The 22,312-nt window shown below is 45.0% G+C and overlaps 1 protein-coding gene across 3 annotated transcripts in view; it reads left to right on the forward strand.

Moving 5' to 3' along the window:
* Positions 1–22,312, forward strand: part of IGF2BP3 (insulin like growth factor 2 mRNA binding protein 3) — a 279,076-nt gene that overhangs the window by 204,967 nt on the left and 51,797 nt on the right. For all 3 annotated transcript variants that reach the window (XM_033930871.1, XM_033930872.1, XM_033930873.1), the window contains one exon: positions 5,767–5,898. In XM_033930871.1, the coding sequence (XP_033786762.1) occupies positions 5,767–5,898 (132 nt within the window). The remainder of the gene's footprint in view (positions 1–5,766; positions 5,899–22,312) is intronic.

Raw genomic sequence — 22,312 nt, forward strand, 5'->3', positions numbered from 1 at the left:
CGGGAGAGCCACTTCACTCACGTTACCCCTCCTAAAGTTACTTCACTGGCTTCCCATCCATTTCCAAATACAATTCAAACTCCTCTTACCGACCTACAAATGCACTCACTCAGCTACCCCTCACTATCTCTCTTCAATTATCTCCTCCTATGACTCTCCCCCCCCCCCCCCATGAGCTCCCTCCTTTCTGTGCCCTTCTCTTCGGCTGCCAACTCCAGACTACGCCCCTTTTGCCTTGCTGCGCCGTGTGCTTGGAAACAAGCTACCCAAATCCCTACGAGAAGCTCCATCTCTGGCAGTGTTCAAGGCCCAGTTAAAAGCCCACCTCTTTGAGCGTGCTTTCGACTCCTCTCACCTTGGATTCTGCATCCCCAACCCTATATGTCATGTCTGTCTGTCCAGGTTAGATTGTAAGCTCTTCTGAGCAGGGACTGGCTATGAATGTCATAATATACAGCACTGTGTAAACCTTTCAGCGCTATATAAGTGATAAGTAGTAGTAATTAGACCTGTTGCCCTGTTCATTTGGAAGGCATAACTGCCACGCCCACATTTGTGAAGAGACTTGTCATCTTATACAGGGCAGCCCTTATACCAAATTTTTTCAGAGTGTCCCCAATGAATCAATGTTTTGTTGCTTTAGATGTGCAATAAGTTCCAGGGTGCAGAAAAAAAGATCAAAATTCACCCTGGCATTCAAAGTGTTTGGTATAGTCTTTCACAATTTTAACACAACTTAAGCTACCAATCCCAAATCCTCTCTTCCCCTGACAAGTCTGTCAGCACTCCCTTCCCAGTGTAAGGAAGGAAATCATAAATAATTCCCGATATACCTGCTTGAACAAAAATTTTGAAAGCCCATTTATGAAGCCTGTTTTGGATATACTGCTGCAGATTACCAGTTCTTGTATCCTTATATGGAACTATCGTTTCATCAATTGAGCATTGGGGCTCCTGTTTTTGTGTTCCACAGTTCTCAACAACTGCATCTAGCCTGTCCTCTGAATTTGAATCATTCTCATTATTTGCAAAATGTAAATAACTGTGGAATTTTTGGAAATGTTTTAGACTAAAAATTGATGTAACCTTTTCATAATTAGTTGTTTGTGCCCAGAAATCTGTATACGAAGGCATGCTTGTCATACCCATGTAAAGCAAAACACTACAGAACTTTTCTACTTCATTTGCATTTGTGTTCACTGTGAAAGTTGTCTGCTGTACAAAAAATGGCAGAAAATGGGTGAGGTGAGAAATAGAGAATGACACGGTGACAAAATTCATCACCGTTCCTGTCCCCGCGGATAACCGCGGGAAACCATCTTCATGTCATTCTTTAAGGAAAGAGGAAAGAATCAGAGTATGAATGGCCACAACCACTGACCCGCAAGCTTAGCTTTGAATAATGCTGATGTAGAAGGACAGAGGATGAAATAGACACTAGAAAATGACATGGGTTTATTTCCCGCAGTTATCCGCGGGGACAGGGACGATGATGAATTTTGTCACCGTGTCATTCTCTAGTGAGAAACTCAGTTATATCTGCTTAATCCCTTCATGGAACTAAGGGCTGGATTCTCTAATGTCACCAGTAAAATCTGATGGGTCACTTTAGCGACCGGAAATGTAATAATTCCAAAAAGATGAGCCATTTTCAAAGAACCACACATGCAAATGAGGTTCTCAGAGTATCACCATATTTACATGAGATCAGTCACTGGTGCTGGCGATCGGCACATGTGAAGAATAGTCCATAGAAAGAGGCATGGGTGGATAGGAAGGGCGGAGGAAGAACTACCAGCAAACACTACATTGTTGTGTCAATCATATGCACGCCAGCGCTATTGAATGGAGAGGAAGAGAGGGAGGTGCAATCATCAGCTTTCAACAAGAACGTATAAAACACACCTTTAACATATTTGCCCGAGACTCATGCTTTTCAGATTTTTTTTCCCATTGCTATATTACTATAGTTTTATGTGAAGTGTGTGTTAAAATTTTTTTAGCATGAGCCACCATCAGAAACACGCACCTGAGATGTGCTTTTCACAGTACTGGCACCCACGGGCAATAAAATACTGGCACACTAAACTGGCTAGAGTTGGTTTAGCGACCATCATTAAAGGCACGGTAAATTTTGAGAATCCAGCTAAGTTTCCTTAGCTCCTGGGCAAAAAAGGGAAAAGCTGTTCATGCTCAACTGAGCCTATCCAGGAGCTGGCCTCACATTAGTTTATCTCAGCTTTTCAGAGGTCTCTCAACCTCAGATATGTCAGGGAATGAAGGGGGAGTTAGGGGGAAGGGACCATCACCCAAAACTTAGTAGATCCCAAGCTCAACTGAACCAATTTAATCAGGATAGAAGCAAAAACATGGCTTAAGCAAGCCAGAAACTGCACATTAAATCATCACCATCCACTGGAGATAAAGAATATTGAACTTTACACCACTCCACACTGCCTTTTATGGAGTGAATCACTCACTCAAAACTACTTTTCTTTGTCTCATGCTTGTTGATGGACATGACTATTCCCACTGATACTGGATTGGCAACTGTATGAATCTCTGTGGTAGCCCACAAGTTAGTAACCTAAATAGTGAGGATTGCTGCTGAACAGTATGGATTGTTGTCTGCCTGATAGATAAGATCTGAACCAGGATAATACTGTACCACTGGATGCTTACTTTTGATAGGCAAGCTAGCATATTATTGTCTACAATATTAAAAGCTGCAAGAAATTCAGCAACATTAACACAAAGGTGGATCTTATCAGTTTCTGTAGGAATTGTGTCACAGGATTACGAGGATGGCTACAAATTCAGACAGACAGACTTTTGTTCTATAAGTTTTTCTAGAAGTGAGATGTCAGTTATTGGTTGATAATTTTCCACCTTGACCTGCTCAAGGGTACCCTGTATTTTAGCAGGCAGGCACATACGTAGTTGCCCATTTGAGAGAGCTGTTCAAATTTTGTGCTCTTTCTACAAAGACCCTGGTTTACTAACTCTGTTATCTTTGATGGGTAGAGGTGAATAAAGCAGGAATCTGAGGTAGGCCTCTTAGAATTTTATCAAGGTTCTGCTTTGTTACTGGGTTAAATGAGTCCCACATGTGTGTGTGGTGGAAGGAGAGAGAAGGGGAAGGACAAAATTTTGTGGTATCTGGTTAACTGACAAACAAATACTGGAATTACCAGTAGGTCCATATGGAGACGTTTATATTGTTTGCAAAGAAAGCAGTAAAATTCCTGCTGTTCAGTTTTGATTGGGCAGGCTAGTTCTGCTGTGGGGGTTATAGTAGGCAGTGTGCTATGTTGAATAGTTGCTTAGTTGAATTGAAAACTTGTTTGAGCACAGAGTGATTTTTTTTTTGGTCACTGTTAAGGCTTGGTAGTTTAGTTTAAAATTTGTTTTACACCATTTTCTTTCCAGTTTCTGCTCTTCGTACCCAAGGATCTCAAGGGAGAACTTGTACTTGAGGGCAGACTTGATGGGCTGTAGCCCTTTTCTGCCGTCATCTTCTATGTTTCTATGTCTATGTTTCTATGAAATAGAACTTTTCAGTGTCACTGTCTTAGTGAAATATAGCACTGTGTGTGTCTGGTAGCGCTATAGAAATAATAAATAGTAGTAAGTATGCAGTATGCAGGGGGCTTGGGGGGTTGTAACCCCCACATTATACTGAAAACTTCACTTTTTTCCTAAAAAAAGAGGGAAAAAGTTAAGTTTCCAGTAAATTAGGGGGGTTACAACCCCCTAAACCCCCCACAATGCCGTCATGATCTCTGTTAAGTAAAGTGGGGGGGTTCCCCACCAACACCCCCCATCTGAGCCCCTTAAAATACTGTTTTTCTTTGGCGCGCTTCCGCCTTGCGCTCAGTTGTTGTCGCGCCTTTGTTGTCAAGTTATGTAAAGCCATTTCACTGTCTGCCAATTAAGGGGTTAATACTCAGCATCTCAAGATCTCCATTCTCTCATATTATAGCCATGTTGTCACCCAAAGTTATGTGAACAGGAGCCAAAAATTCTAGTCACACTGACTTGCAAGGTCTTATTAGAGCTCTGTATGAGCCCTTACGGGAGGCTTCCCTTCTGGATCTTAGGGTCAATTCATTTTTTCTGGTGGCAATTACATCAGTGAGATGAGTCTCCAAGTTACAAGCTCTATCCTATAGGGAGCCATTCCTTAAGATTATGGAAGGAAGGCTTTCCTTATACACGGTTCCTCCCTCCTTACCGAAAGTAGTCTCTGCTTTCCATGTCAATCAAGAAGTTTTTTTACACGCTTCTCACCCTATGGGATCTAAGAAAAAGGATAAAGTGTTGCATCTGCTAGATGTCAAGCGAGTGCTTCTCCAGTACCTCAAAGTTACCATGAGTTAAGCGTATTGGATCACATCTTTGTTCTGATCAGTCATGCTAAGAAAGGGAGGCTGGCATCTATGGCCTCTATTTTCAGATGGATTAAAATGGCCATTACCTTTGCATATGTGGGCTGCAGTAAGCAGCTGACGATTGCATTGAAAGTGTACTCCACCAGAGGAGTTGCTACTTCATGGGAGGAGACTTGAGCGGTTTCATAGGACATCTGTAGAGCATCTACAAGGTTTACCCTTCATACCTTTACCAGGTTCTACAGACATAGCAGACATTGCTTTTGGGTCCTCCTTTATGAAAGCAGGTTCAGTGGGCCTGCCCTTATCTCAGGGGACTGCAGTGGTGCATCCCTATGGTTCGGGACTAGTAGACACTAGAAAGAAAGATTAGGTTCTTACCTCGATAATCATATTTCTTGTAGATGTATCTAGTAGTCTTGAAGCTCTGCCCTGTAAGTAGGCTTCACCCTCCTTCTACCTTAGCAGCAGTCTGGATTTGGAGACTTATCTTTCTCTCAGATAAGCTGAAAAAACATGTAAGAAAGTAAAGTCTGGACTAAGTCTTTGCTTGGTATCAGGGCATGTGAATAGCTACAAAATCTATATAAGATTAGTGCTAGTTGCAGACAGTTTTTGTATCCGTTTTGATCAGTTACATGAATATTAAAATGTTAATGGATATGTTTGTTACAGAACAGAATTGTTCTGTCTGGGATTTTTCCCGATTTTCCTCCTTCTAGTATGTCTGTCATTACAGTGCTCCTTGTTTGCTTTTGTATAAACTGAGGGAGCAGCTGCCTGGAAAGAAGGCAGAGTTCAAAAATGGTTGACAGCTTTCTGCAAGCAACTTTCAGGTTCAGGTGCATAATCCTACAGTTCAGGACTACTAGGCACATCTACAAGAAAGATTATCGAGGTAAGAACCTAATCTTTCTTTTTGTACCATGCCTCCATCTGTGGAGTAAAGTTGTTTTTGTTTTTTTATCTTGCCAAAATTATACTAACCCTAATATATAAATATTCCAGAGGTGGGTGGACCCTGAAGCATGGTTGCTGTTCTATAATCTTCTGAGCTTATATCCATAGGCAGGTGACCTGATTCACTTTCAGATTTTTCTTATTTGTTTGTACTATCCTACCAGCCTTTTTTGTCATCTTTATGTGGAGGTAAAGTGCTTTGCTAGGTGAATCATGATTTAATCTGAAGTTAAAGATTTGATTATAAAGTATCTGGATGAGGGGAGAAAGGTAAATTAATGAAGCAGAAAATTCTTGCCTATGTACAGAGTTCCCGGTAGACTGAATTCTACCAGAAGCATGAGGTATGTTTTTTGTTTGATAGTTTTTCCTTATAAATTCATTTTAGTAAAACTTTGCTTCTCTGCAATTGCAGCTTCAAGCACATTTAATTCCTGGATTAAATCTGAATGCCTTGGGTCTATTCCCTCCTTCCTCATCAGGAATACCAGCTGCTTCTGTTGGCGTTGCTTCAGCTACAGCTGCCCCTTCCTATCCACCATTTGGGGTAAGACCTTATCTTAACAGTTCTTTATCTGAACATTGCTTGTACATTGCCTTCACACCCTTGCACGTTCTTTAATATTCTGATGTAATAAATACAATTCAAAATGCATTAGAGGTGTTTTCAACAATCTGCACTTTTCAGTGTGAAAGAGTAATTTACAGAAACATTAAAAAAATAATTTATGAACTAGAAACCAAAAAGTCCATATTGCAGAAGTCTTCATGCCCCTTGTCAATACTTAGTGGAAGCTATTTTATCCCAGGACAAGCAGGCAGCATATTCTCATGCGAGTGATATCATCCATGGAACATAGCATGGACAGTCCAAAGTGAACTGTCACTTTAAGAAACCAAAATACTACCTGTACCACACATATGCAGTGCCTTCCTTGCCCGCTGGTGTGCAGAACCATCAGTTTATGTTTAAATATTTTTTATTAAAGCCAGAACAGCATAATGTGATAAATACAATTTTCTTGGTTACATAAGCACACCATTTATCACCCTTCCCCCCCAACTCCCACCCTCCTGAACAATGACAGAGTACACTATAATAAAATTCACATACATCAGTTCTCATATTCAAAATACGACTGCGAGCATAAAGAGTAAGATCCTTCCAGAAAGGCTCCCAGATCTGACTAAATCTGCAGCCTAGTGAAGAATCAATATCCATAAATTTTCTGCGTTCCAATGAGGCTTGTGCTATCATAAAAGATCTCCATTGACCATAGGTCAGTGAATCAGAAGGCATCCAGTTGGTCAAAATCACCTTTTTCCCCAGTGGTACCGCTCGAGCCACAAACACTGACATTCCTTTTGGTTTTGGTGAGGCTATAGCATAATAGCCAAATAATGCTCAGGAGGTTGGTGTCCACTTTCGACCCCAGATGGAAAATATGAAGCGGCCCAGGTGATTCCAAAACAGCAGACTATCTGAACAAGTCCAGGACAAGTGACCCAGGGAAGCATAAGCGTGGCCACATTTATGACATCTATGAGACTGGGTAATACCCATCCGGTAAGCAGAACCAACAGTTTATTGTTTTCTGCAGAGCGGAGAAGCTGTTTTTCAGTTTTCTCTACACACGTCTTTCTTAGGCATAAGAACATAAGAATAGCCTTACTGGGTTAGACCAGTGGTCCATCAAGCCCAATAGCCCATCTTCGCGGTGGTCAGTCCAGGTCACCAAAACTTGGCAAAAACCCAAATAGTAGCAACATTCCATGCTACCAATACAAGGCAAACAGTGGCTTCCCCCATGTCTATCTCAATAACAGACCATGGACTTTCCTTCCAGGAAATTGTCTAAACCTTTCTTAAAACCAACTACATTATTTGCTCTTACCACAACCTCTGGCAATGTGTGAGTGAAAAAATATTTCCTCTTCTTGGTTTTAAAAGTATTTCCCTGTAACTTTGAGTGTCCCCTAATCTTTGTAATTTTTGACAGAGTAAAAAAAATCGATCCACTTGTACTCATTCTACACCACTCAGGATTTTGTAGACTTCAATCATATCTTCCCTCTTTTCCAAGTTGAATAGCCTTAATTGTTTCCACTATTTAGCCTGGCACTGAAGTCTGTAATTTCCCGGATCTCCCTGGAACCCTTTTTAAAAATCAGCATAACATTGGTCACTCTCCAGTCCTACGGTACTACAGACAGTTTTAGCGACAAGTTACAAATCACTAACAGCAGGTCAGAAATTTCACAGTTCTTCAGTACCCTGGGATGTATACCATCCAGTCCAGGTGATTTTATAACTTTTTAACTTGTCAAGGTTCACAAATGGAGCATATGTCTACTTGAAAGAAAATTATTGAGGTAAGAACCTAAGCTTTCCTTATTTGTGTCCCTAGATCTCTCCTGTGCTTTTGACATGGTAGATCATTTGATCCTTCTTTCTCGGCTTCAGAATTTTGGTATTTCAGATTGTATTCTTTTGTGGTTTTGTTCTTTTTTTGAAGTAATTGCTCATTTCTGGTTCTCTTCTCAAATAATGAAACTAATGATTTTCATATCACTTGGTGTCCCCCCAGGGCTCAGTCCTTGCCCCACTTCTCTTTAATATTTTTCTTAGTCCATTAGCACTTCTAATTGAAGAGCAAGGCATTCAATTTTTCTTTTATACAGATGACATTTTACTGATCCATGAGACAAATCCTTCTTCTCCAGATATCTTACCTCTGTCTTCGGCTTTACACTTGATTACAAATTGGGTTATCCAATAACAAACTTATTCTTAACCCATCAAAATCTCTTGGTTGTTGGATCACTGGTAAAATTTCTGCTCCTAGCTCAACTCCTACTCTTCTGAACAAATCCCTTTCTTTGGTTACACAATTCAGGTATTTGGGTATTATCCTCAATCAGCAGTTATCATTTGAATGCCATATCTCAGCGGTTGTTAAATCCTGTTTCTATTCCTTATCCAAGTTTCATTCAATCCTTTCGCTTTCTGATCAAGATTCACAAAAAAAAACTTATCATTTACTCATTCATTTCAAAGTTAGATTACTGCAACAGTGTCTATGCGAGACTCCTTCAAACCCAGTTTCATTGACTATAAACTGTACAGAACACAGCTTTTCATTTTCTTTCAAATGTCTCGTGCAATGACTGCCTTACACCTCTATTTTTTACATCATTGGCTTCCAGTCACTTTTCATATCCAGTTAAAAATTCTGATCCTAGCATTTAATTCAATTCACTAATAATCCAGCTAATCCAGCTTCTCTCTTCTCTCATTCATTCTTACTGCCCACCAAGAGCTTTACTCTCTTTGAATGATCAACGCCTCAATTCCTCCCATCCATACAGTTCATTATGAGCTTACCAGAATTGGAGCCTTATTTTGCATGTCACCATCCCTCTGGAGTTCACTCCCTAATATAGTTCATCTTGAATCAATTCAGAACCCTACTGAAGACTTTTTTTAAAGCGTTTGCTATTCAGCTGGATGCCTCAGGTATTTTTTTTTGGGGGGGGAGGTCTACTAGTGGTATGGTCTGCATTGGGGTTGTTGTTTTTTTTGCTTGATGGCTTGGGAGAAAATCCACTGCTTATTCCTAAAATAAACAGCATAAAATCTGTTTTTACTACTTGGGATCTAGCAAGGTACTTGGGAAACAGGATACTGGACTTGATGGACCTTCAGTTTGTCCCCAATGTGGCAATTCTTACGTTTTTATGACACAATGGAAAAGGGGTATAATGCATTCTTGCCTGCACCCTTTATGCCCACTTTCACCTGTAACTAGGATTCCTATTTCCTCTCCTCCCACTCTTCCACCCCCTCTTCCAAAAAAAGCATATAATGGAACACAAGCACACAAGGAAGAGGACTGACTAGCAAAGACTTATTTGCACTTATTGCGATCCCAATGTACACTTTTGCAGAAACTGATTACAGGTGGAGTTTTACAGACTTATAATGTTTTTTGTTTCTACCTAATATATATTTAGATACTTAAACATGCTGTAGTTCTAATACATTTTTTACTGGATTAAAATCAGATTACCACTCTAATAATCTAGTAGCATGTAAATGACATTACTGTTTGACTGTAGAGAAATGGTATAGGGAAGGACGTTGTGATGCTCTCGTTTGTTGCATAGTTTCATCAGAGCTATGAGGTTTCAACTTTGACAGTGAACAAAAACGCACTTGCAGTCTTGACTATAAACAGCATCGACCTCCCTGCACCTCTGTTAACTTGAAACTAGTATGTTTTGTCCAGCTAGAGCAGTGTGGGTTATTGTGTTATAAAGGTGAGATGCTGTGGTCATTATTCATGTGTACTTTGTAGAAACTTGTAACCCTGGATCTAATTTGCTTCTGTGTTAGGATTGTTGCCAAGAGTTTAATGGTTACATAATCTTACACAAGAGGACTGGCTGGCAGTTTAAAGGAGACTGTTTATCATTCCAGAGCACTCCTACACAAAGAGCCATAACATTTATGCAACTGGAAGACTTGTTATGCGATTTGTATGGCGTGCAGAGTAATTCTCTTTTGGAGTTTGGCAAGAAAATGGAAATCTAGAAATAATTAACTCTTTACTTTCAGCCAAGCTCTTGCTCAGTTGGATGGGAGAAGTCCCAGGCTTGTGTAAGTTTGGAAGGATCATAAAGCAGTTCTATCCTGATACTAGTACCTTAATTTCAATGAATTAAATGTTACTTTTGCAAAAACAAATGTTTTTTTAAAAAAATTGTGGTTTCCATTTACTGTCTTAGAGATCCTAACACATTTAGTAACCCGATTTTGAGACCAATGTATGCAAGTATCTCATGCATATGAATTTTGTATATCTGACAATCAGAACTATTTGGGCATGTCTGATGTAGAATTGATAACTCACGGGTAAAATGGTCTTTGCTGTTGTAGGAATTGTAAATTTACAGTCATGTGAAAAAAATTAGAACACAACGTGAAATATTCAGTTCGATCTTGTGAAATGTCCACATATCGATGTCAAATCTTTTTTTTTTTTTTTTTAATTCATCTGTGGAAAAGAAAGTGATGTAATTGCAGGTAAACAACAAAAATTTTCCTTCATTTACTCATGAAAGAAAATATATCTACAAAAATGTGTATTCTAACTGAGGTATAAATTAGGACACCCCTACATATCCTCCCATTTAAAGTGGCTCAAATCACACACAAGTGTATCACATCAGGTGTACATGATTAAAACATCGTTACTCAGCATTTTGAAGGAGGTTTGCCCTACTTAAACCTTAGACATTTAGTTTGGTGTGCTCATGACTCCTGCAGTTAAAGTGAACACCGTGGTGAGATCAAAAGAGCAGTCTGAGGCCTTCAGAAAGAAGATTGTAGCAGCTTATAAGTCTGGTAAGAGATTTAAAAAGATCTCAAAAGAATTTGACATTAGCCATTCCACGGTCCGGAAAATAGCGTACAAGTGGAGGACTTTCCAAACAACTGCCAACATTCCCAGGTCTGGCCGTCCAAGCAAGTTGACCCCCAGAGCAGAGCAGACAGACAACAAGATGCTAAAAGAAGTCTCCAAAAACCCTAAAATGTCATCACGGGACCTACAGAAGGCTCTTGTTACTGTTGACGTGAAAGTGCATGCCTCTACAATCAGAAAGAGACTGCACAATTTTAACTTACAAGGGAGGTGTGCAAAGAGGAAACTTTTACTCTTTAAGAGAAATATCAAGATCAGACTGAAGTTTGCTAGAGAGAATGTAGACAAACACCAGGTCTTCTGGAATAGTGTTCTATGGACAGATGAATCTAAAATTGAATTATTTGGACACCAGAAAAGAGGACATGTTTGGTGTACACCAAATACAGCATTCCAGGAAAAGAACCTCATACCAACTGTGAAGCATGGAGGTGGAAGTGTCATGGTTTGGGGATGCTTTGCTGAAGCAGGACCTGGCCATCATAGAATCCACCATGTATTCTACCATGTATCAGAGGGTGTTTGAGAAACATGTGAGACCATCTGTAAGAAAAATAGAGCTGAAGCGAAACTGCAACACGACAATGACCCAAACATACCAGTAAATCCAAGAACTGGCTGAAAACTAAGAACTGGAAAGTCCTGAAGTGGCCGTCAAAGTCCTACTCTTAATCTCATTGAGATGCTGTGGGGTGATTTGAAACAGACAAGAAACCCCTCAAACATCTCACAGATGAAAGAATTCTGCATTGAGGAATGGGCCAAACTTTCCTCAGACAAATGTCAGAGACTGGTAGATGGCTATAAGAAGCTTCTTACTGCAGTTATTACAGCCAAAAGGGGTAACACTAGCTATTAGGGTGTAAGGTGTCCTAATTTATTTCCCTGTTAAGAATACACATTTTTGTGGATATCTTTTGTTTCATGAATAAATCAAGGAAAATTTTTGTTGTTTACCTGCAATTACATCACTTTATTTTCCAGAGATAAATAAAAAAAAACAAAACAGTTTGACATCAATATGTGAACATTTCTTAAGAAACAACTGAATATTTCATGGGGTATCCTAATTTTTTCACATGATTGTATGGTCACATGGCAGAGTAGCAATGTCGGATGGAAGACAAGAGAGGAAGGGGCAGTATAAATCTATGCCTACTACTCCTGATGCTGCATAGACCAGGCTTGTCTATGTTCAGTCCTTGTAAACAGACCAGGTTTTCAGGATATCCCTAACAAATTTGTATATATGAGATTTATATGCCCAACTATGTTCCCTCTAAGAACCAACTAGATGTGAGCAAAAAATTTTCTGCATGAGCAGAGGATCTACTTGATATGAGTGACAAAATTTCTGTTATATTGCCTTGTGACAATCACACATACAGTCAAGTGAAGGAAACCCCATGAAATATTCATTTGGTTCTTAAGAACTGTTCACATATCGATGTCGAATCTTTTTTTTATTTATCTCTGGAGAAGAAAGTGATGTAATTCAGGTGAACAACAAAAATTTTCCTTGATTTACTCATGAAACAAAAGATATCCACAAAAATGTGTATTCTAACTGAGGAAAAAATTAGGACACCCTACACCCTAATAGCTAGTGTTACCCCCTTTGGCCGAAATAACTGCAATGAGACTCTTCTTTTAGCCATCTACCAGTGTCAGGAAAGTTTGGCCTACTCCTCAATGCAGAATTCTTTCAGCTGTGAGATGTTTGAGGGGTTTCTTGTCTGTTTCAAATCACCCCACAGCATCTCAATGGGATTAAGAGTAGGACTTTGACGGCCACTTCAGGACTTTCCAGTTCTTAGTTTTCAGCCAGTTCTTGGATTTACTGGTACTGTATGTGATTTGAGCCACATTTTTTGTGGATATCTTTTCTTTCATTAGTAAATCGAGGAAAATAAGTATTGAAAAATTAACAGAACATGACATTGTATGGCTAAAAATTACAAAATAAATAATTGTAAAATAAACATATACACAAATGTAAAAGTAATAGTAACACATATACTGTATATTTGCATTGCCCCCCCCTTCTCTCTTCTATTTAGAATGACCCCCCTCTTGCTCCCCTTAGCCTTCCATCCAGGGTCCCCTTTGTCTCTCCTCATTCTTCCATTTAGCATATTCCCCATCCATCCAGCTTCTCCCCATTCTCCCTATCCTTCCATCCAGCTGTTCCCACATCCCCCCCTTCCCAGGTTACCATGGCATTAATTTGTTCCCTCCTGCTTCTGATCTGCAGTAGTAGCAGCGAGAAGAAACACATGTAGGACTGCTCTGCTCAGGTTTGTGCTGTTGGCTGTGCCAGTCTTCTGTCCTGGACCAGGAATTGATGACAGAGGACCAGCCCAGCCAACAGCGTGCCTGAGCAGAGTGATCCCGCGTGTATTTCTTCTTGCTGCTGGAAGTGAGCAACTGTGTAAAAATCTGTGAGCAACACTTATGCACTTACCTTAGAGGGAGCATTGATGCCCACTATATTCGTCGTATGTAGATCTCTCTCATGCATATTCATTAAGGATATCCTGAAAACCTGATTGGCTTGCAGCCCTTGAGGACTGAACTTGGGCATTCGTGGCCTTGACCATTGGAAATCTGCCCCCCATCAGATAAGTAGATAACATCTGAATTTAGGTTTCAGATTTGGCAGTAAAATCTGGATTTAGTTTTTCGCCAAAAATACATGTGCATTTTCAACTGAAACTCACTCCCCACCCTCTATTTTGCTTATCTTAGGAAGCTTTGATGGTCTAGTGATCTCTTGGAAGCAGAAATTATTCCCTCTCTTTTCTGCCCCATGCTACGGCTCCTTTTCATTGGCTGTTGAGACTTCTCATGGCAGTCTTGGCAGCAATTTTGTGAATGACTCACTTCTGCTCTTGCTGGTTCCAGTCGCAAAATGGTTGCAGGGTCCTCCGTTTGTAATCTCAGCAGCCTTTGTGATGGAGCAACTGCATGGGACAGGAATGAGTGGGGTTGGTTCTTGCCCCTGAAGAGACCACTAGACCACCAAGGCTTCCTAAGGTAGGCCTGTTGAACCTGTATTTGTTAAGCTCCATGCACTTGTTAATTTAAGTTCTCTATCTTTTGTTTTTATATGTACTGTATGTGTTAACTTCTGCCTTATAAATTCTTTTTTTTTTTAATGATTGTGTCTTTTCAAGATTGGCTTGGCCCTTCTCATAATCTGCCTCTAGTGTTCCTCTTGATATTTTCTATATCCCATCACAGCAGACATCCCTTTTTTTCCCCCCCCAGAATGGTGAGTTTACAATAACCTTGTCATACTTGGTTTGCTGTGAAAGGTTTATACTGAGCCAGTGGTAAAGTGCACTACATGCAAAGATTTTATTTGTGTGGCCTCACATGGGATTGTTTTAGAAATGCAGTGTTCTCCCTAGGGCCTTTTAGCCAGGCGTTCCGCCTGGCTAATTTAGATGACCGCCCAGCTGTTATCTCTGTTGCGAATCCTGCTGCTACCGCCGCCGCTGCTCAAACATTTTTTTTTTAAAAAACACCCTCTCACCGGCTTGGGGATTCCCCGGGCTGATTCGGCACAGCTTGAAGAGCAGCTGGAAGTTGAACGTTTGACTCTCACCTCTGCCTGAATTTTTTTCTTTTTAAAGTGCCAGCAAGCAACTTAAATCTGTGCTCCAGGGTTCTAACGATAACACTGTGCATGCCAGCTTACCTTATTCTCTTCCGAAACCGGAAGTTACGTCCCGAGGGGGGGGAGGCACGGACAGTGTTACCTTTAGAGCAGGGGTGTCCAACCCGTGACCCAAAGGCCGCAGGTGGCCCAACAAGGAGTTTTGTGCATCCCAGCTTCTCCTTCCCTCCCTCCCTTCTGTGCCTCCCTCTGGCGGGTAGCTTTCTGACCGGCTCCCTTGCTGCAGTTGTCTGCAGGCGTCCTCGGCTCCTCGTGTGCGACCTGCGGCTGTGTCAGAAGTGTTCCCTCTGACGTCAGAGAGAAGGCTTCTGAATCAGCCGTGAATCACGCATGAGAAGCCGCCGCCGCCGCCTGTGGATGACTGCAGCAAGGGAGCAGGCCAGAAAATAAAAATTTGCTGGAAGCACAGAAGGAAGGGAATGCTTCCAGCACAGGCACGGATTGCCAACAGCCATAAAGTAAATGCTTCCAGCACAGCCACAGAACGCTTGAGGAGCCAACCACCACCGCCCGCAGCTTTCACCAGAAAAACGATTGTAGCTTGGGAGCCGGCCAGAAGGTAAATACCCACCAGAGGGAGGCATAGAAGGGAGGGAGGGATAAGGTCGTGTTGGGACTCGAGAGGGAGCGAGAACAAACTTTGGACAAATGATGAAGGAAGGAGGGAGGGCGCATGAGCCATAGGATTAAAGAATGGAGGGAGGAAGGGAACAGAAAAGGAGAGTTGGATGTCTGAGAGAGGGAAAGAGATGGTGCACATAGAGAGTTGAAGAGAGAGAGGACGGAGGCGGAGAGAGAATTATCTCAGGACAAGCAGGCAGCAGCATATTCTCTACATGTGGGTGATGTTATCAACGGAGCAACCTAGCGGATGTTTTTGTAAGCAGACTTGCTCGAAGACCTTCAAGCTTGCGATTGGCCCGTGCATGCGCGCGTGCCCCTCCCGCCCTGCCTAGGGCATGCGTCTCTTCAGCATGTCCTCAGTTCAATGTTTTCCGCGGAGCCAGAAGCACTGCTCCCTTGCTGCGCGCAATCTTGTTGTTCCTCTTGCACCGCAGCTTTCTTTATTATTTTCGTTTAAGTCGCTGTGCTGGCGTCTTTATTATTTTCATTTTTCAGTTCGTATATTTGTTCCCGGTCCTCCCCTGGCCGCCTGGCCTCGCGGGGCCGCAGCCGTACTTTTTCTTTTGTTCTGGCCTCGTTCCAGGTTTAAAAACTGTACTCAGTGTAACCGGGTTATTTCCATCATCGATCCCCATCGTTGATGTGTTGAGTGCCTGGGTGCAGAGCACCGCGCTGAGTCATGTCCCCGTTGTGCGACTCTACAACCATGGGCTCTTCGTCGAAGGGTGACCAAGATTCTCCAACTCTTTGGCCCCATGGATTCTGCGGGGCAGGCCTCGAGCCCGGCCTCAGCACCCTCGTTGGGTGCCTCGGCCTCGGCCTCAAAGGCTCCGGCCTCGGCCTCTTCTACTACTCCTGCCTCGGGTAAGTCTCCTCTTTCCTCCTCAGGTGTGCCGGCAAAGAAGCCTTCCTCTGAGCCTCATGTTAGCGGCGCCTTCGAGACATCACTCAAAGCATGCCTCCTCACGTAGGGAATACTCTTCCTTGAGGTCGCCTCCGAAGGAGCGCACTGCTGCACCTCCGACACACCTTCCTTTGGTCTTGGTGCCTATGTTCGAGGACATGCTTAAGGCTATTATTGCCACGCAGTTTTCCTCGGTGGTGAGCCGACTAGTCCCGACCTCGACACCTGTGGCCTCAGTCTCTACCCAGTCGCAGTCTGCCCAGCCTGAGCGTCCCCTCGTTTCTCGAGGCGTCACCCAAAAGATTCGTCTGGTTCCCTCGAGCAATTCTTCCTCCCCTGAGGAACCGAGGTCTTTTCAGGAGTCCCGGCCAGGGCCAGTGTTTCCCCCGCTACTGGGGCGAGGCTTGACTCTTCTAAAAGGCCCCGGTATTCCTCGCCCTGTCCGGGGCAGGTCTCCGACCTCGAGACCGTCTACACACACGCTTGTCCTCGAATTGGACTCTAGTATTTGTTCCCCATCGAGAAGCTTGCCGGCTTCTACGGTCCATTTGGCACGGGGCCGTTCTTCGACGCCCCCTACACGCCTTAGTTGAACCTCTTCAGTCTCCCATTCAAGGGACTCTGAGGCTCCGGCTTACTATTCCAGGGAGTTTTCTCCCTCTTTATCGCTGTGCCACGATCTCGGTCGGTGTCTCCTCCGGAGAATGAATCCTCTTCTCGGACATCCTCCTTTTCTCGTTTCATCTCTGACATGGGCAGAGCTCTGAACTTGGATCTTCAGTCCGACTCCCGCTTTACCCAGGAATACCTGGTGGAACTGGGAGTTGACAATATGCCTCGTGAGGCACTTCGCCTACCATTGCATCAGGTTCTTCGGCAGACGTTTCTCCGGAACATGGAGATACCATATGCTGTCACTGCTATCCCCTCCAAGTTGGAGTCCTGTTACCGGACTACCCCGGTTAAAGGGTTTGAGGGTGCTCAGCTTTCCCACCAATCCTTGGTGGTTGAGTCTTCCTTGAAGAAGTCTAATCCCTTGAAGGTCTATGCTGCCGTCCCCCCTGGCAAGGAGGGCCGTATGATGGACAAATTTGGTCGCCGTTTTTATCAGAACTCAATGAAGGCGAACCGTGTCCTTAACTACAATTTCTTCTTCACGTCCTACCTTCGGTTTTGTATTGATGCCCTCCGCTCATTTCGGGAGGTCATGCCAGAGCCTTGGCATCAGGAGTTTCATCTCCTCGTGGAGACCCTCTCCCAGCTCCGCCTGTATATGTTTCAGGCCTCTTACAACGCCTTTGAATTGTCCTCGAGAGTCACAGCCTTTGCGATCGCTATGTGTCGCCTCACTTGGGTCCGGCTTATGGATATGGATCCGAATCTACAGGATCGTCTGGCCAATCTCCCGTGTGTCGGTCATGAGCTCTTTGATGAGTCCATCGAGGCAGCCACGAGCAGTCCCTTGCCTCTTGGATCACGAGCGGTCCTTTGCCTCTTTAGTGAAACTTAAACCTAAGCCCCCCTGGCTTGCCAATATAAAATTCCTCTCCGGAGGTATCCACAGAAATCCACTCCTGTTTTCTCTAGGCCTCCTTCAAAAAGACCTCCGCAGCAGCAGCAGCAGCAACGTCAACCTAAGACTAAGCCGTCGGCCCCGTCGAAGACCAGGCCGTCTTTTGACAATTCCAGTCCGAGCCTTTGGGCTCCCTTCCTTATGGAGCCTTTCCTCTTCCCCATCGGGGGTCATCTCCATCATTTCTATACCCAGTGGGAAAATCTTACCACTGACAGTTGGGTGTTGTCTATCATCAAGGAAGGGTATTCCCTCCCCGTCAGTCACGTACCCCCCCGGACCTGCCTCCAAGAGAGTTTCCTTTTGCTCAGTCTCAACTTCCTCTCCTTCTGCAGGAAGCCCAGGCCCTTCTTCGCCTTTGGGCGGTCCAGGAGGTTCCCAAGGAACAGTGGAACTCCGGATTTTACTCCCGGTACTTTCTGGTACCCAAGAAGACGGACCTCCGTGCTCTGAACAAGTTTCTGGTGCAGGAACAGTTCAGAATTCTCACCCTTCCCACGTTGTATCCCCTCTTGGATGAGGGGGACTGGCTGTGCTCTCTGGACCTCAAGGAGGCGTACACATACATTTCAATACACCCAGCCTCTCGCCGGTATTTGAGATTCCGGGTGGGGGATCTCCATCTCCAGTACCGTGTTCTTCCCTTCGGCCTGGCGACCTCTCCGAGGGTCTTCACGAAATGTCTGGTTGTGGTAGCTGCAGTCCTGCGCCTCGGTGGCCTGCAGGTGTTTCCCTACCTCGACGACTGGTTAATCAAGGCGTCCTCTCGCAACGAAGTCCTGCAAGCGATGGAACAGACAATCTTGCTCCTTCAGAGTCTCGGCTTCGAGGTGAACTTTCCCAAGTCCCACCTCTGCCCGTCCCAGTCTCTTGAGTTCATCGGAGCAGTCCTGGACACGGTGTGTCTCCGCTCCATCTTGCCTTGGCCTCGTCAGGAGGCCCTTATCCGTTTATGCCGAATGGTCACCCATCTGCACTCGGCGCCGGCTCGGCTCATGATGGTCCTCCTAGGTCACATGGCCTCCAAGGTTCACGTGACTCCTTTTGCCAGACTTCACCACCGTATTCCTCAATGGACTCGGGCATCCCAGTGGAACCAGGTTCGGGATCCTCTCTCTCAAAGCATTGTTGTGACTCCTTTGTTGAGGAAGTCTCTCTGTTGGTGGATGCTCTCTTCCAATCTTTCCAGAGGTTTTCTGTTCCATGCTCCTCCTCCGCAGAAGGTCCTCACGATGGACTCGTCGACCTATGCTTGGGGGGCTCATCTGGATGGTCTGCGCACCCAGGGTCTTTGGTCCCGTACTGACCGCCTTTGTCACATCAATCTTCTAGAGCTTCGTGCGATTTTCCTCACTCTGAAAGCTTTTTGTCACTTGCTCCGCAACCGAGTAGTGCTGGTTCGCAAGGACAACCAGGTCACCATGTATTATATCAACAAGCAGGGGGGCACTGGGTCCAAGTCCCTGTGCCAGGAGGCACTGCGGCTCTGGGATTGGGCCGTGCGCCGCAACATATTCATTCGTGCTGTCTACATTCAGGGCTAGCGGAACTGTCTGGCGGACAGGTTGAGTCGTCTTCTTCAGCCTCACGAGTGGTCTCTCCACTCCGTGACCCTGCGGATATCGATCTATTCGCGTCCCCCCCTCAATCACAAGTTGCCCCGCTTCTGCTCCAGGGTTTACATCCCTCTCAGGATCGAGTAAGATGCCTTCCTTCTGGATTGGACGAACGCGTTCCTGTATGCGTTCCCTCCATTCCCTCTGATTCTGAAGACTCTCGTCAACCTCAAGTCTTCGCGTGCCACCATGATTCTGATAGCTCCTCGGTGGCCCCGACAACCTTGGTTGTCCCTTCTGTTGCAGGGAGCCTCTTCCTCTGCCTATTTTTCCTTCTCTGCTTACGCGGAGTCAGGGTTCTCTGCTTCATCCCAACCTCCAGTCTCTGCACTTAACGGCTTAGTTCCTCGAGACTTAATTCCCTCGTTCCAGCTCTCCCAGCCTGTCCTGGAAGCGTCTCGGAAGGAGTCCACTCGCCAATGTTACCATCAGAAGTGGACCTGCTTTTCTTCCTGGTGTGCTACTCGACAGCTGGAGCCGATGTCTGCCTCCTTGTCTGCTGTCCTGGATTATCTGTTACACTTGTCTGGTGCTGGACTCCAGTCCTCTTCGGTTGGAGTCCACCTTAGTGCCATTGCTGCTTTTCATCAGCCAATTGACAGGAAGCCTATCCCTGTTCATCCTGTGGTTTCCCACTTCATGAAAGGACTTTTCCACGTTCATCCGCCCCTTAAACCTCTTCCGGTGATTTGGGATCTAAACGTGGTCCTTGCACATTTGATGAAACCCCCATTTGAGCCGCTAGCGCAGGCTCACTTGAAGTATCTTACTTGGAAGGTTGTGTTGCTTATTGCTTTCACTTCTGCCCGTTGGGTCAGTGAGCTTCAAGCCTTGGTTGCGGACCCCCCTTTCACTGTCTTTCATCATGATAAGGTGGTCCTCCCCACCCATCCTAAGTTCTTGCCCAAAATTGTTTCTGATTTTCACATCAACCAATCCATTGTCTTTCCTGTGTTTTTTCCGAAGCTCCATTCTCACCCTGGAGAAGTGGCTCTGCATTCTCTTGAATGTAAGCGTGCGCTGGCCTTCTACTTGAGGCGCACCGCTCCTCACTGTACTGCTCCACAGCTGTTCATCTCTTTCTATCCCAATCGCTTGGGTCGCTCTGTTTGTTTGTTTTTTGTTTGAAATAATTTTTATTAAACAGAAAAGCACTGAACAGCCAAGGAAAACAATACAGTACAGACAGGGCTAGGATTGAGCAAAGCATCAAAGCAAACAGGGGGGCACCCCCCCAAAGGAGGGGAAGACCAACCCCTCGAGGCCCCTAAAAGGGCAAATCAAATCAAAAACCACCCCGTCTCAGTCCGCATAAGAAAGAAGCACAAAGTGCATGTAAGCTGATCAGTACAATTCAACGTTTTGTAATGAACAGAACCCTCAAGAGAAACACAGGAAAAGAAACCCCCAGTATCCAGCCAACTCACACGCACCACAACATCCATACTCCAGTCATACCTCAGTCACACTGACCCGCACACTCACACACCAGCAACCATCCAAGCAAATGAAGAAACAAATAGCCCCCCCCCCCCAGTCCAGTTAAAGTGAAAGGGGCAAGACACACATCCAGTCACAGAGAGCCAACCTCCAATACGGTAGCATCCCATAGAGAGCGGTAGAGGCGCCGGGACCCCGACAGCGGCTCCGGGCTAATGCGAAGCTCCCAGCGAGCCACCTCAAGTAAGGAGCGCTTCCATCCTAGCATCTCAGGCGCATTGACATCCATCCAAAGACGGAGCACTCCATGCTTGGCCACCAACAGAGCGGCGTACAGAAAGCGCCAGTGCTCCGAACTAAGGCCCTGGTCTAACACCTCCCCCTCACACCCCAGTAGAATAAGTAAATAGGACCACTGAAAAGGCAGCTGCATAACCCGAGCCAAGAAATCCAACACCCCATTCCAATAAGTTTCCAACTGCGGACATTCCAATTACATATGTACAAGGGTGCCACGCATACGCTGACATTTAACACATAGATCAGATCCCCAAAGGCCCGCCCTCCTGCCCCGTACCCTAGTAAAATATGTGCGGTGTAGTATTTTGAATTGTATTTCCTGCAGGGAAACGTTCCGCGCCCCTCTGGGGATGCTGGAAAAGCAGGCAACCAACATCTCAACCCCGACTGGCTCCCCCAGCTCCTCAGTCCATTGGTAAGCTAAACCAAGGAGCCGAGGGTCCGGTCGTTCCGCCCGGGCCATTCTATACCAAGTAGAGAGAGAATTCATAGAGGCAGGGAGAGAGAGAAAGATGTGGTCAACCTTCAAGAAACGATAGCCAGTTGGGGCGCATTTCCGAGAGGCCTCATAAAAATGACGCAGCTGTAAATAAGCAAAGAAAGGCATATCAGGGAGAGACCAATGACGGCGGTGGTCAGCAAGGGAAGGGAAAGTCCCATCCACGGATGGCGATGAGTCAACATGCCCCAAGCAGAAACAAGTGCCAAAACTGGCCTCCAGGCCTCGGGCTCCACCAACACCCGGCGGGAACGCAGGGTTACCCCTAACAAATTGAAAAGCCCAGTGGTCCCGTGGTCCCCCCCCCTATCCGACGCCACCACCAGAGCAGCGCACGCCGCAGCGGATCCATCCAAAGAGAATTACAACCCGTCCGGGGGCGCCGCCACCTAGGGACGTCAAGACAAGCCAGCGCACAGTGCGGGGCCACCAAGAATCGAACAATCTCGGAGGGGCAAATCGGTAACCTAGCGTGTAGAGTTCATGCACCCAGCGCATCAGGGCCGCCACATTATATAACCGGAGATCCGGGAGCGCTAAACTACCCCGGTCTCTGCTTTGCGTGAGTCTCCAAAACCCAACGCGGGCCCTCCGGTTCCGCCAGATAAAAGAGCCAACAAAGGACCTGTAGGCCCTCTCCTCGGTCGTCCGCAACCACAGGGGAATCATCTGTAAAGGGTAAAGAATCTTGGGCAGCAGAACCATTTTTACTAAGGCAATATGGCCAAAGAGCGACAGGGGGAGGTCCCCCCAGCGATGACAAGCATCCCGAAGCTGAGCAAGACGATTCACAATGTTGCTTCGATAAACCACGGCCCAATCAGCGCTAAGAAAGAT

The sequence above is a fragment of the Geotrypetes seraphini genome, chromosome 2 (assembly GCF_902459505.1).
Source record: "Geotrypetes seraphini chromosome 2, aGeoSer1.1, whole genome shotgun sequence".
Lineage (NCBI taxonomy): Eukaryota > Metazoa > Chordata > Amphibia > Gymnophiona > Dermophiidae > Geotrypetes > Geotrypetes seraphini.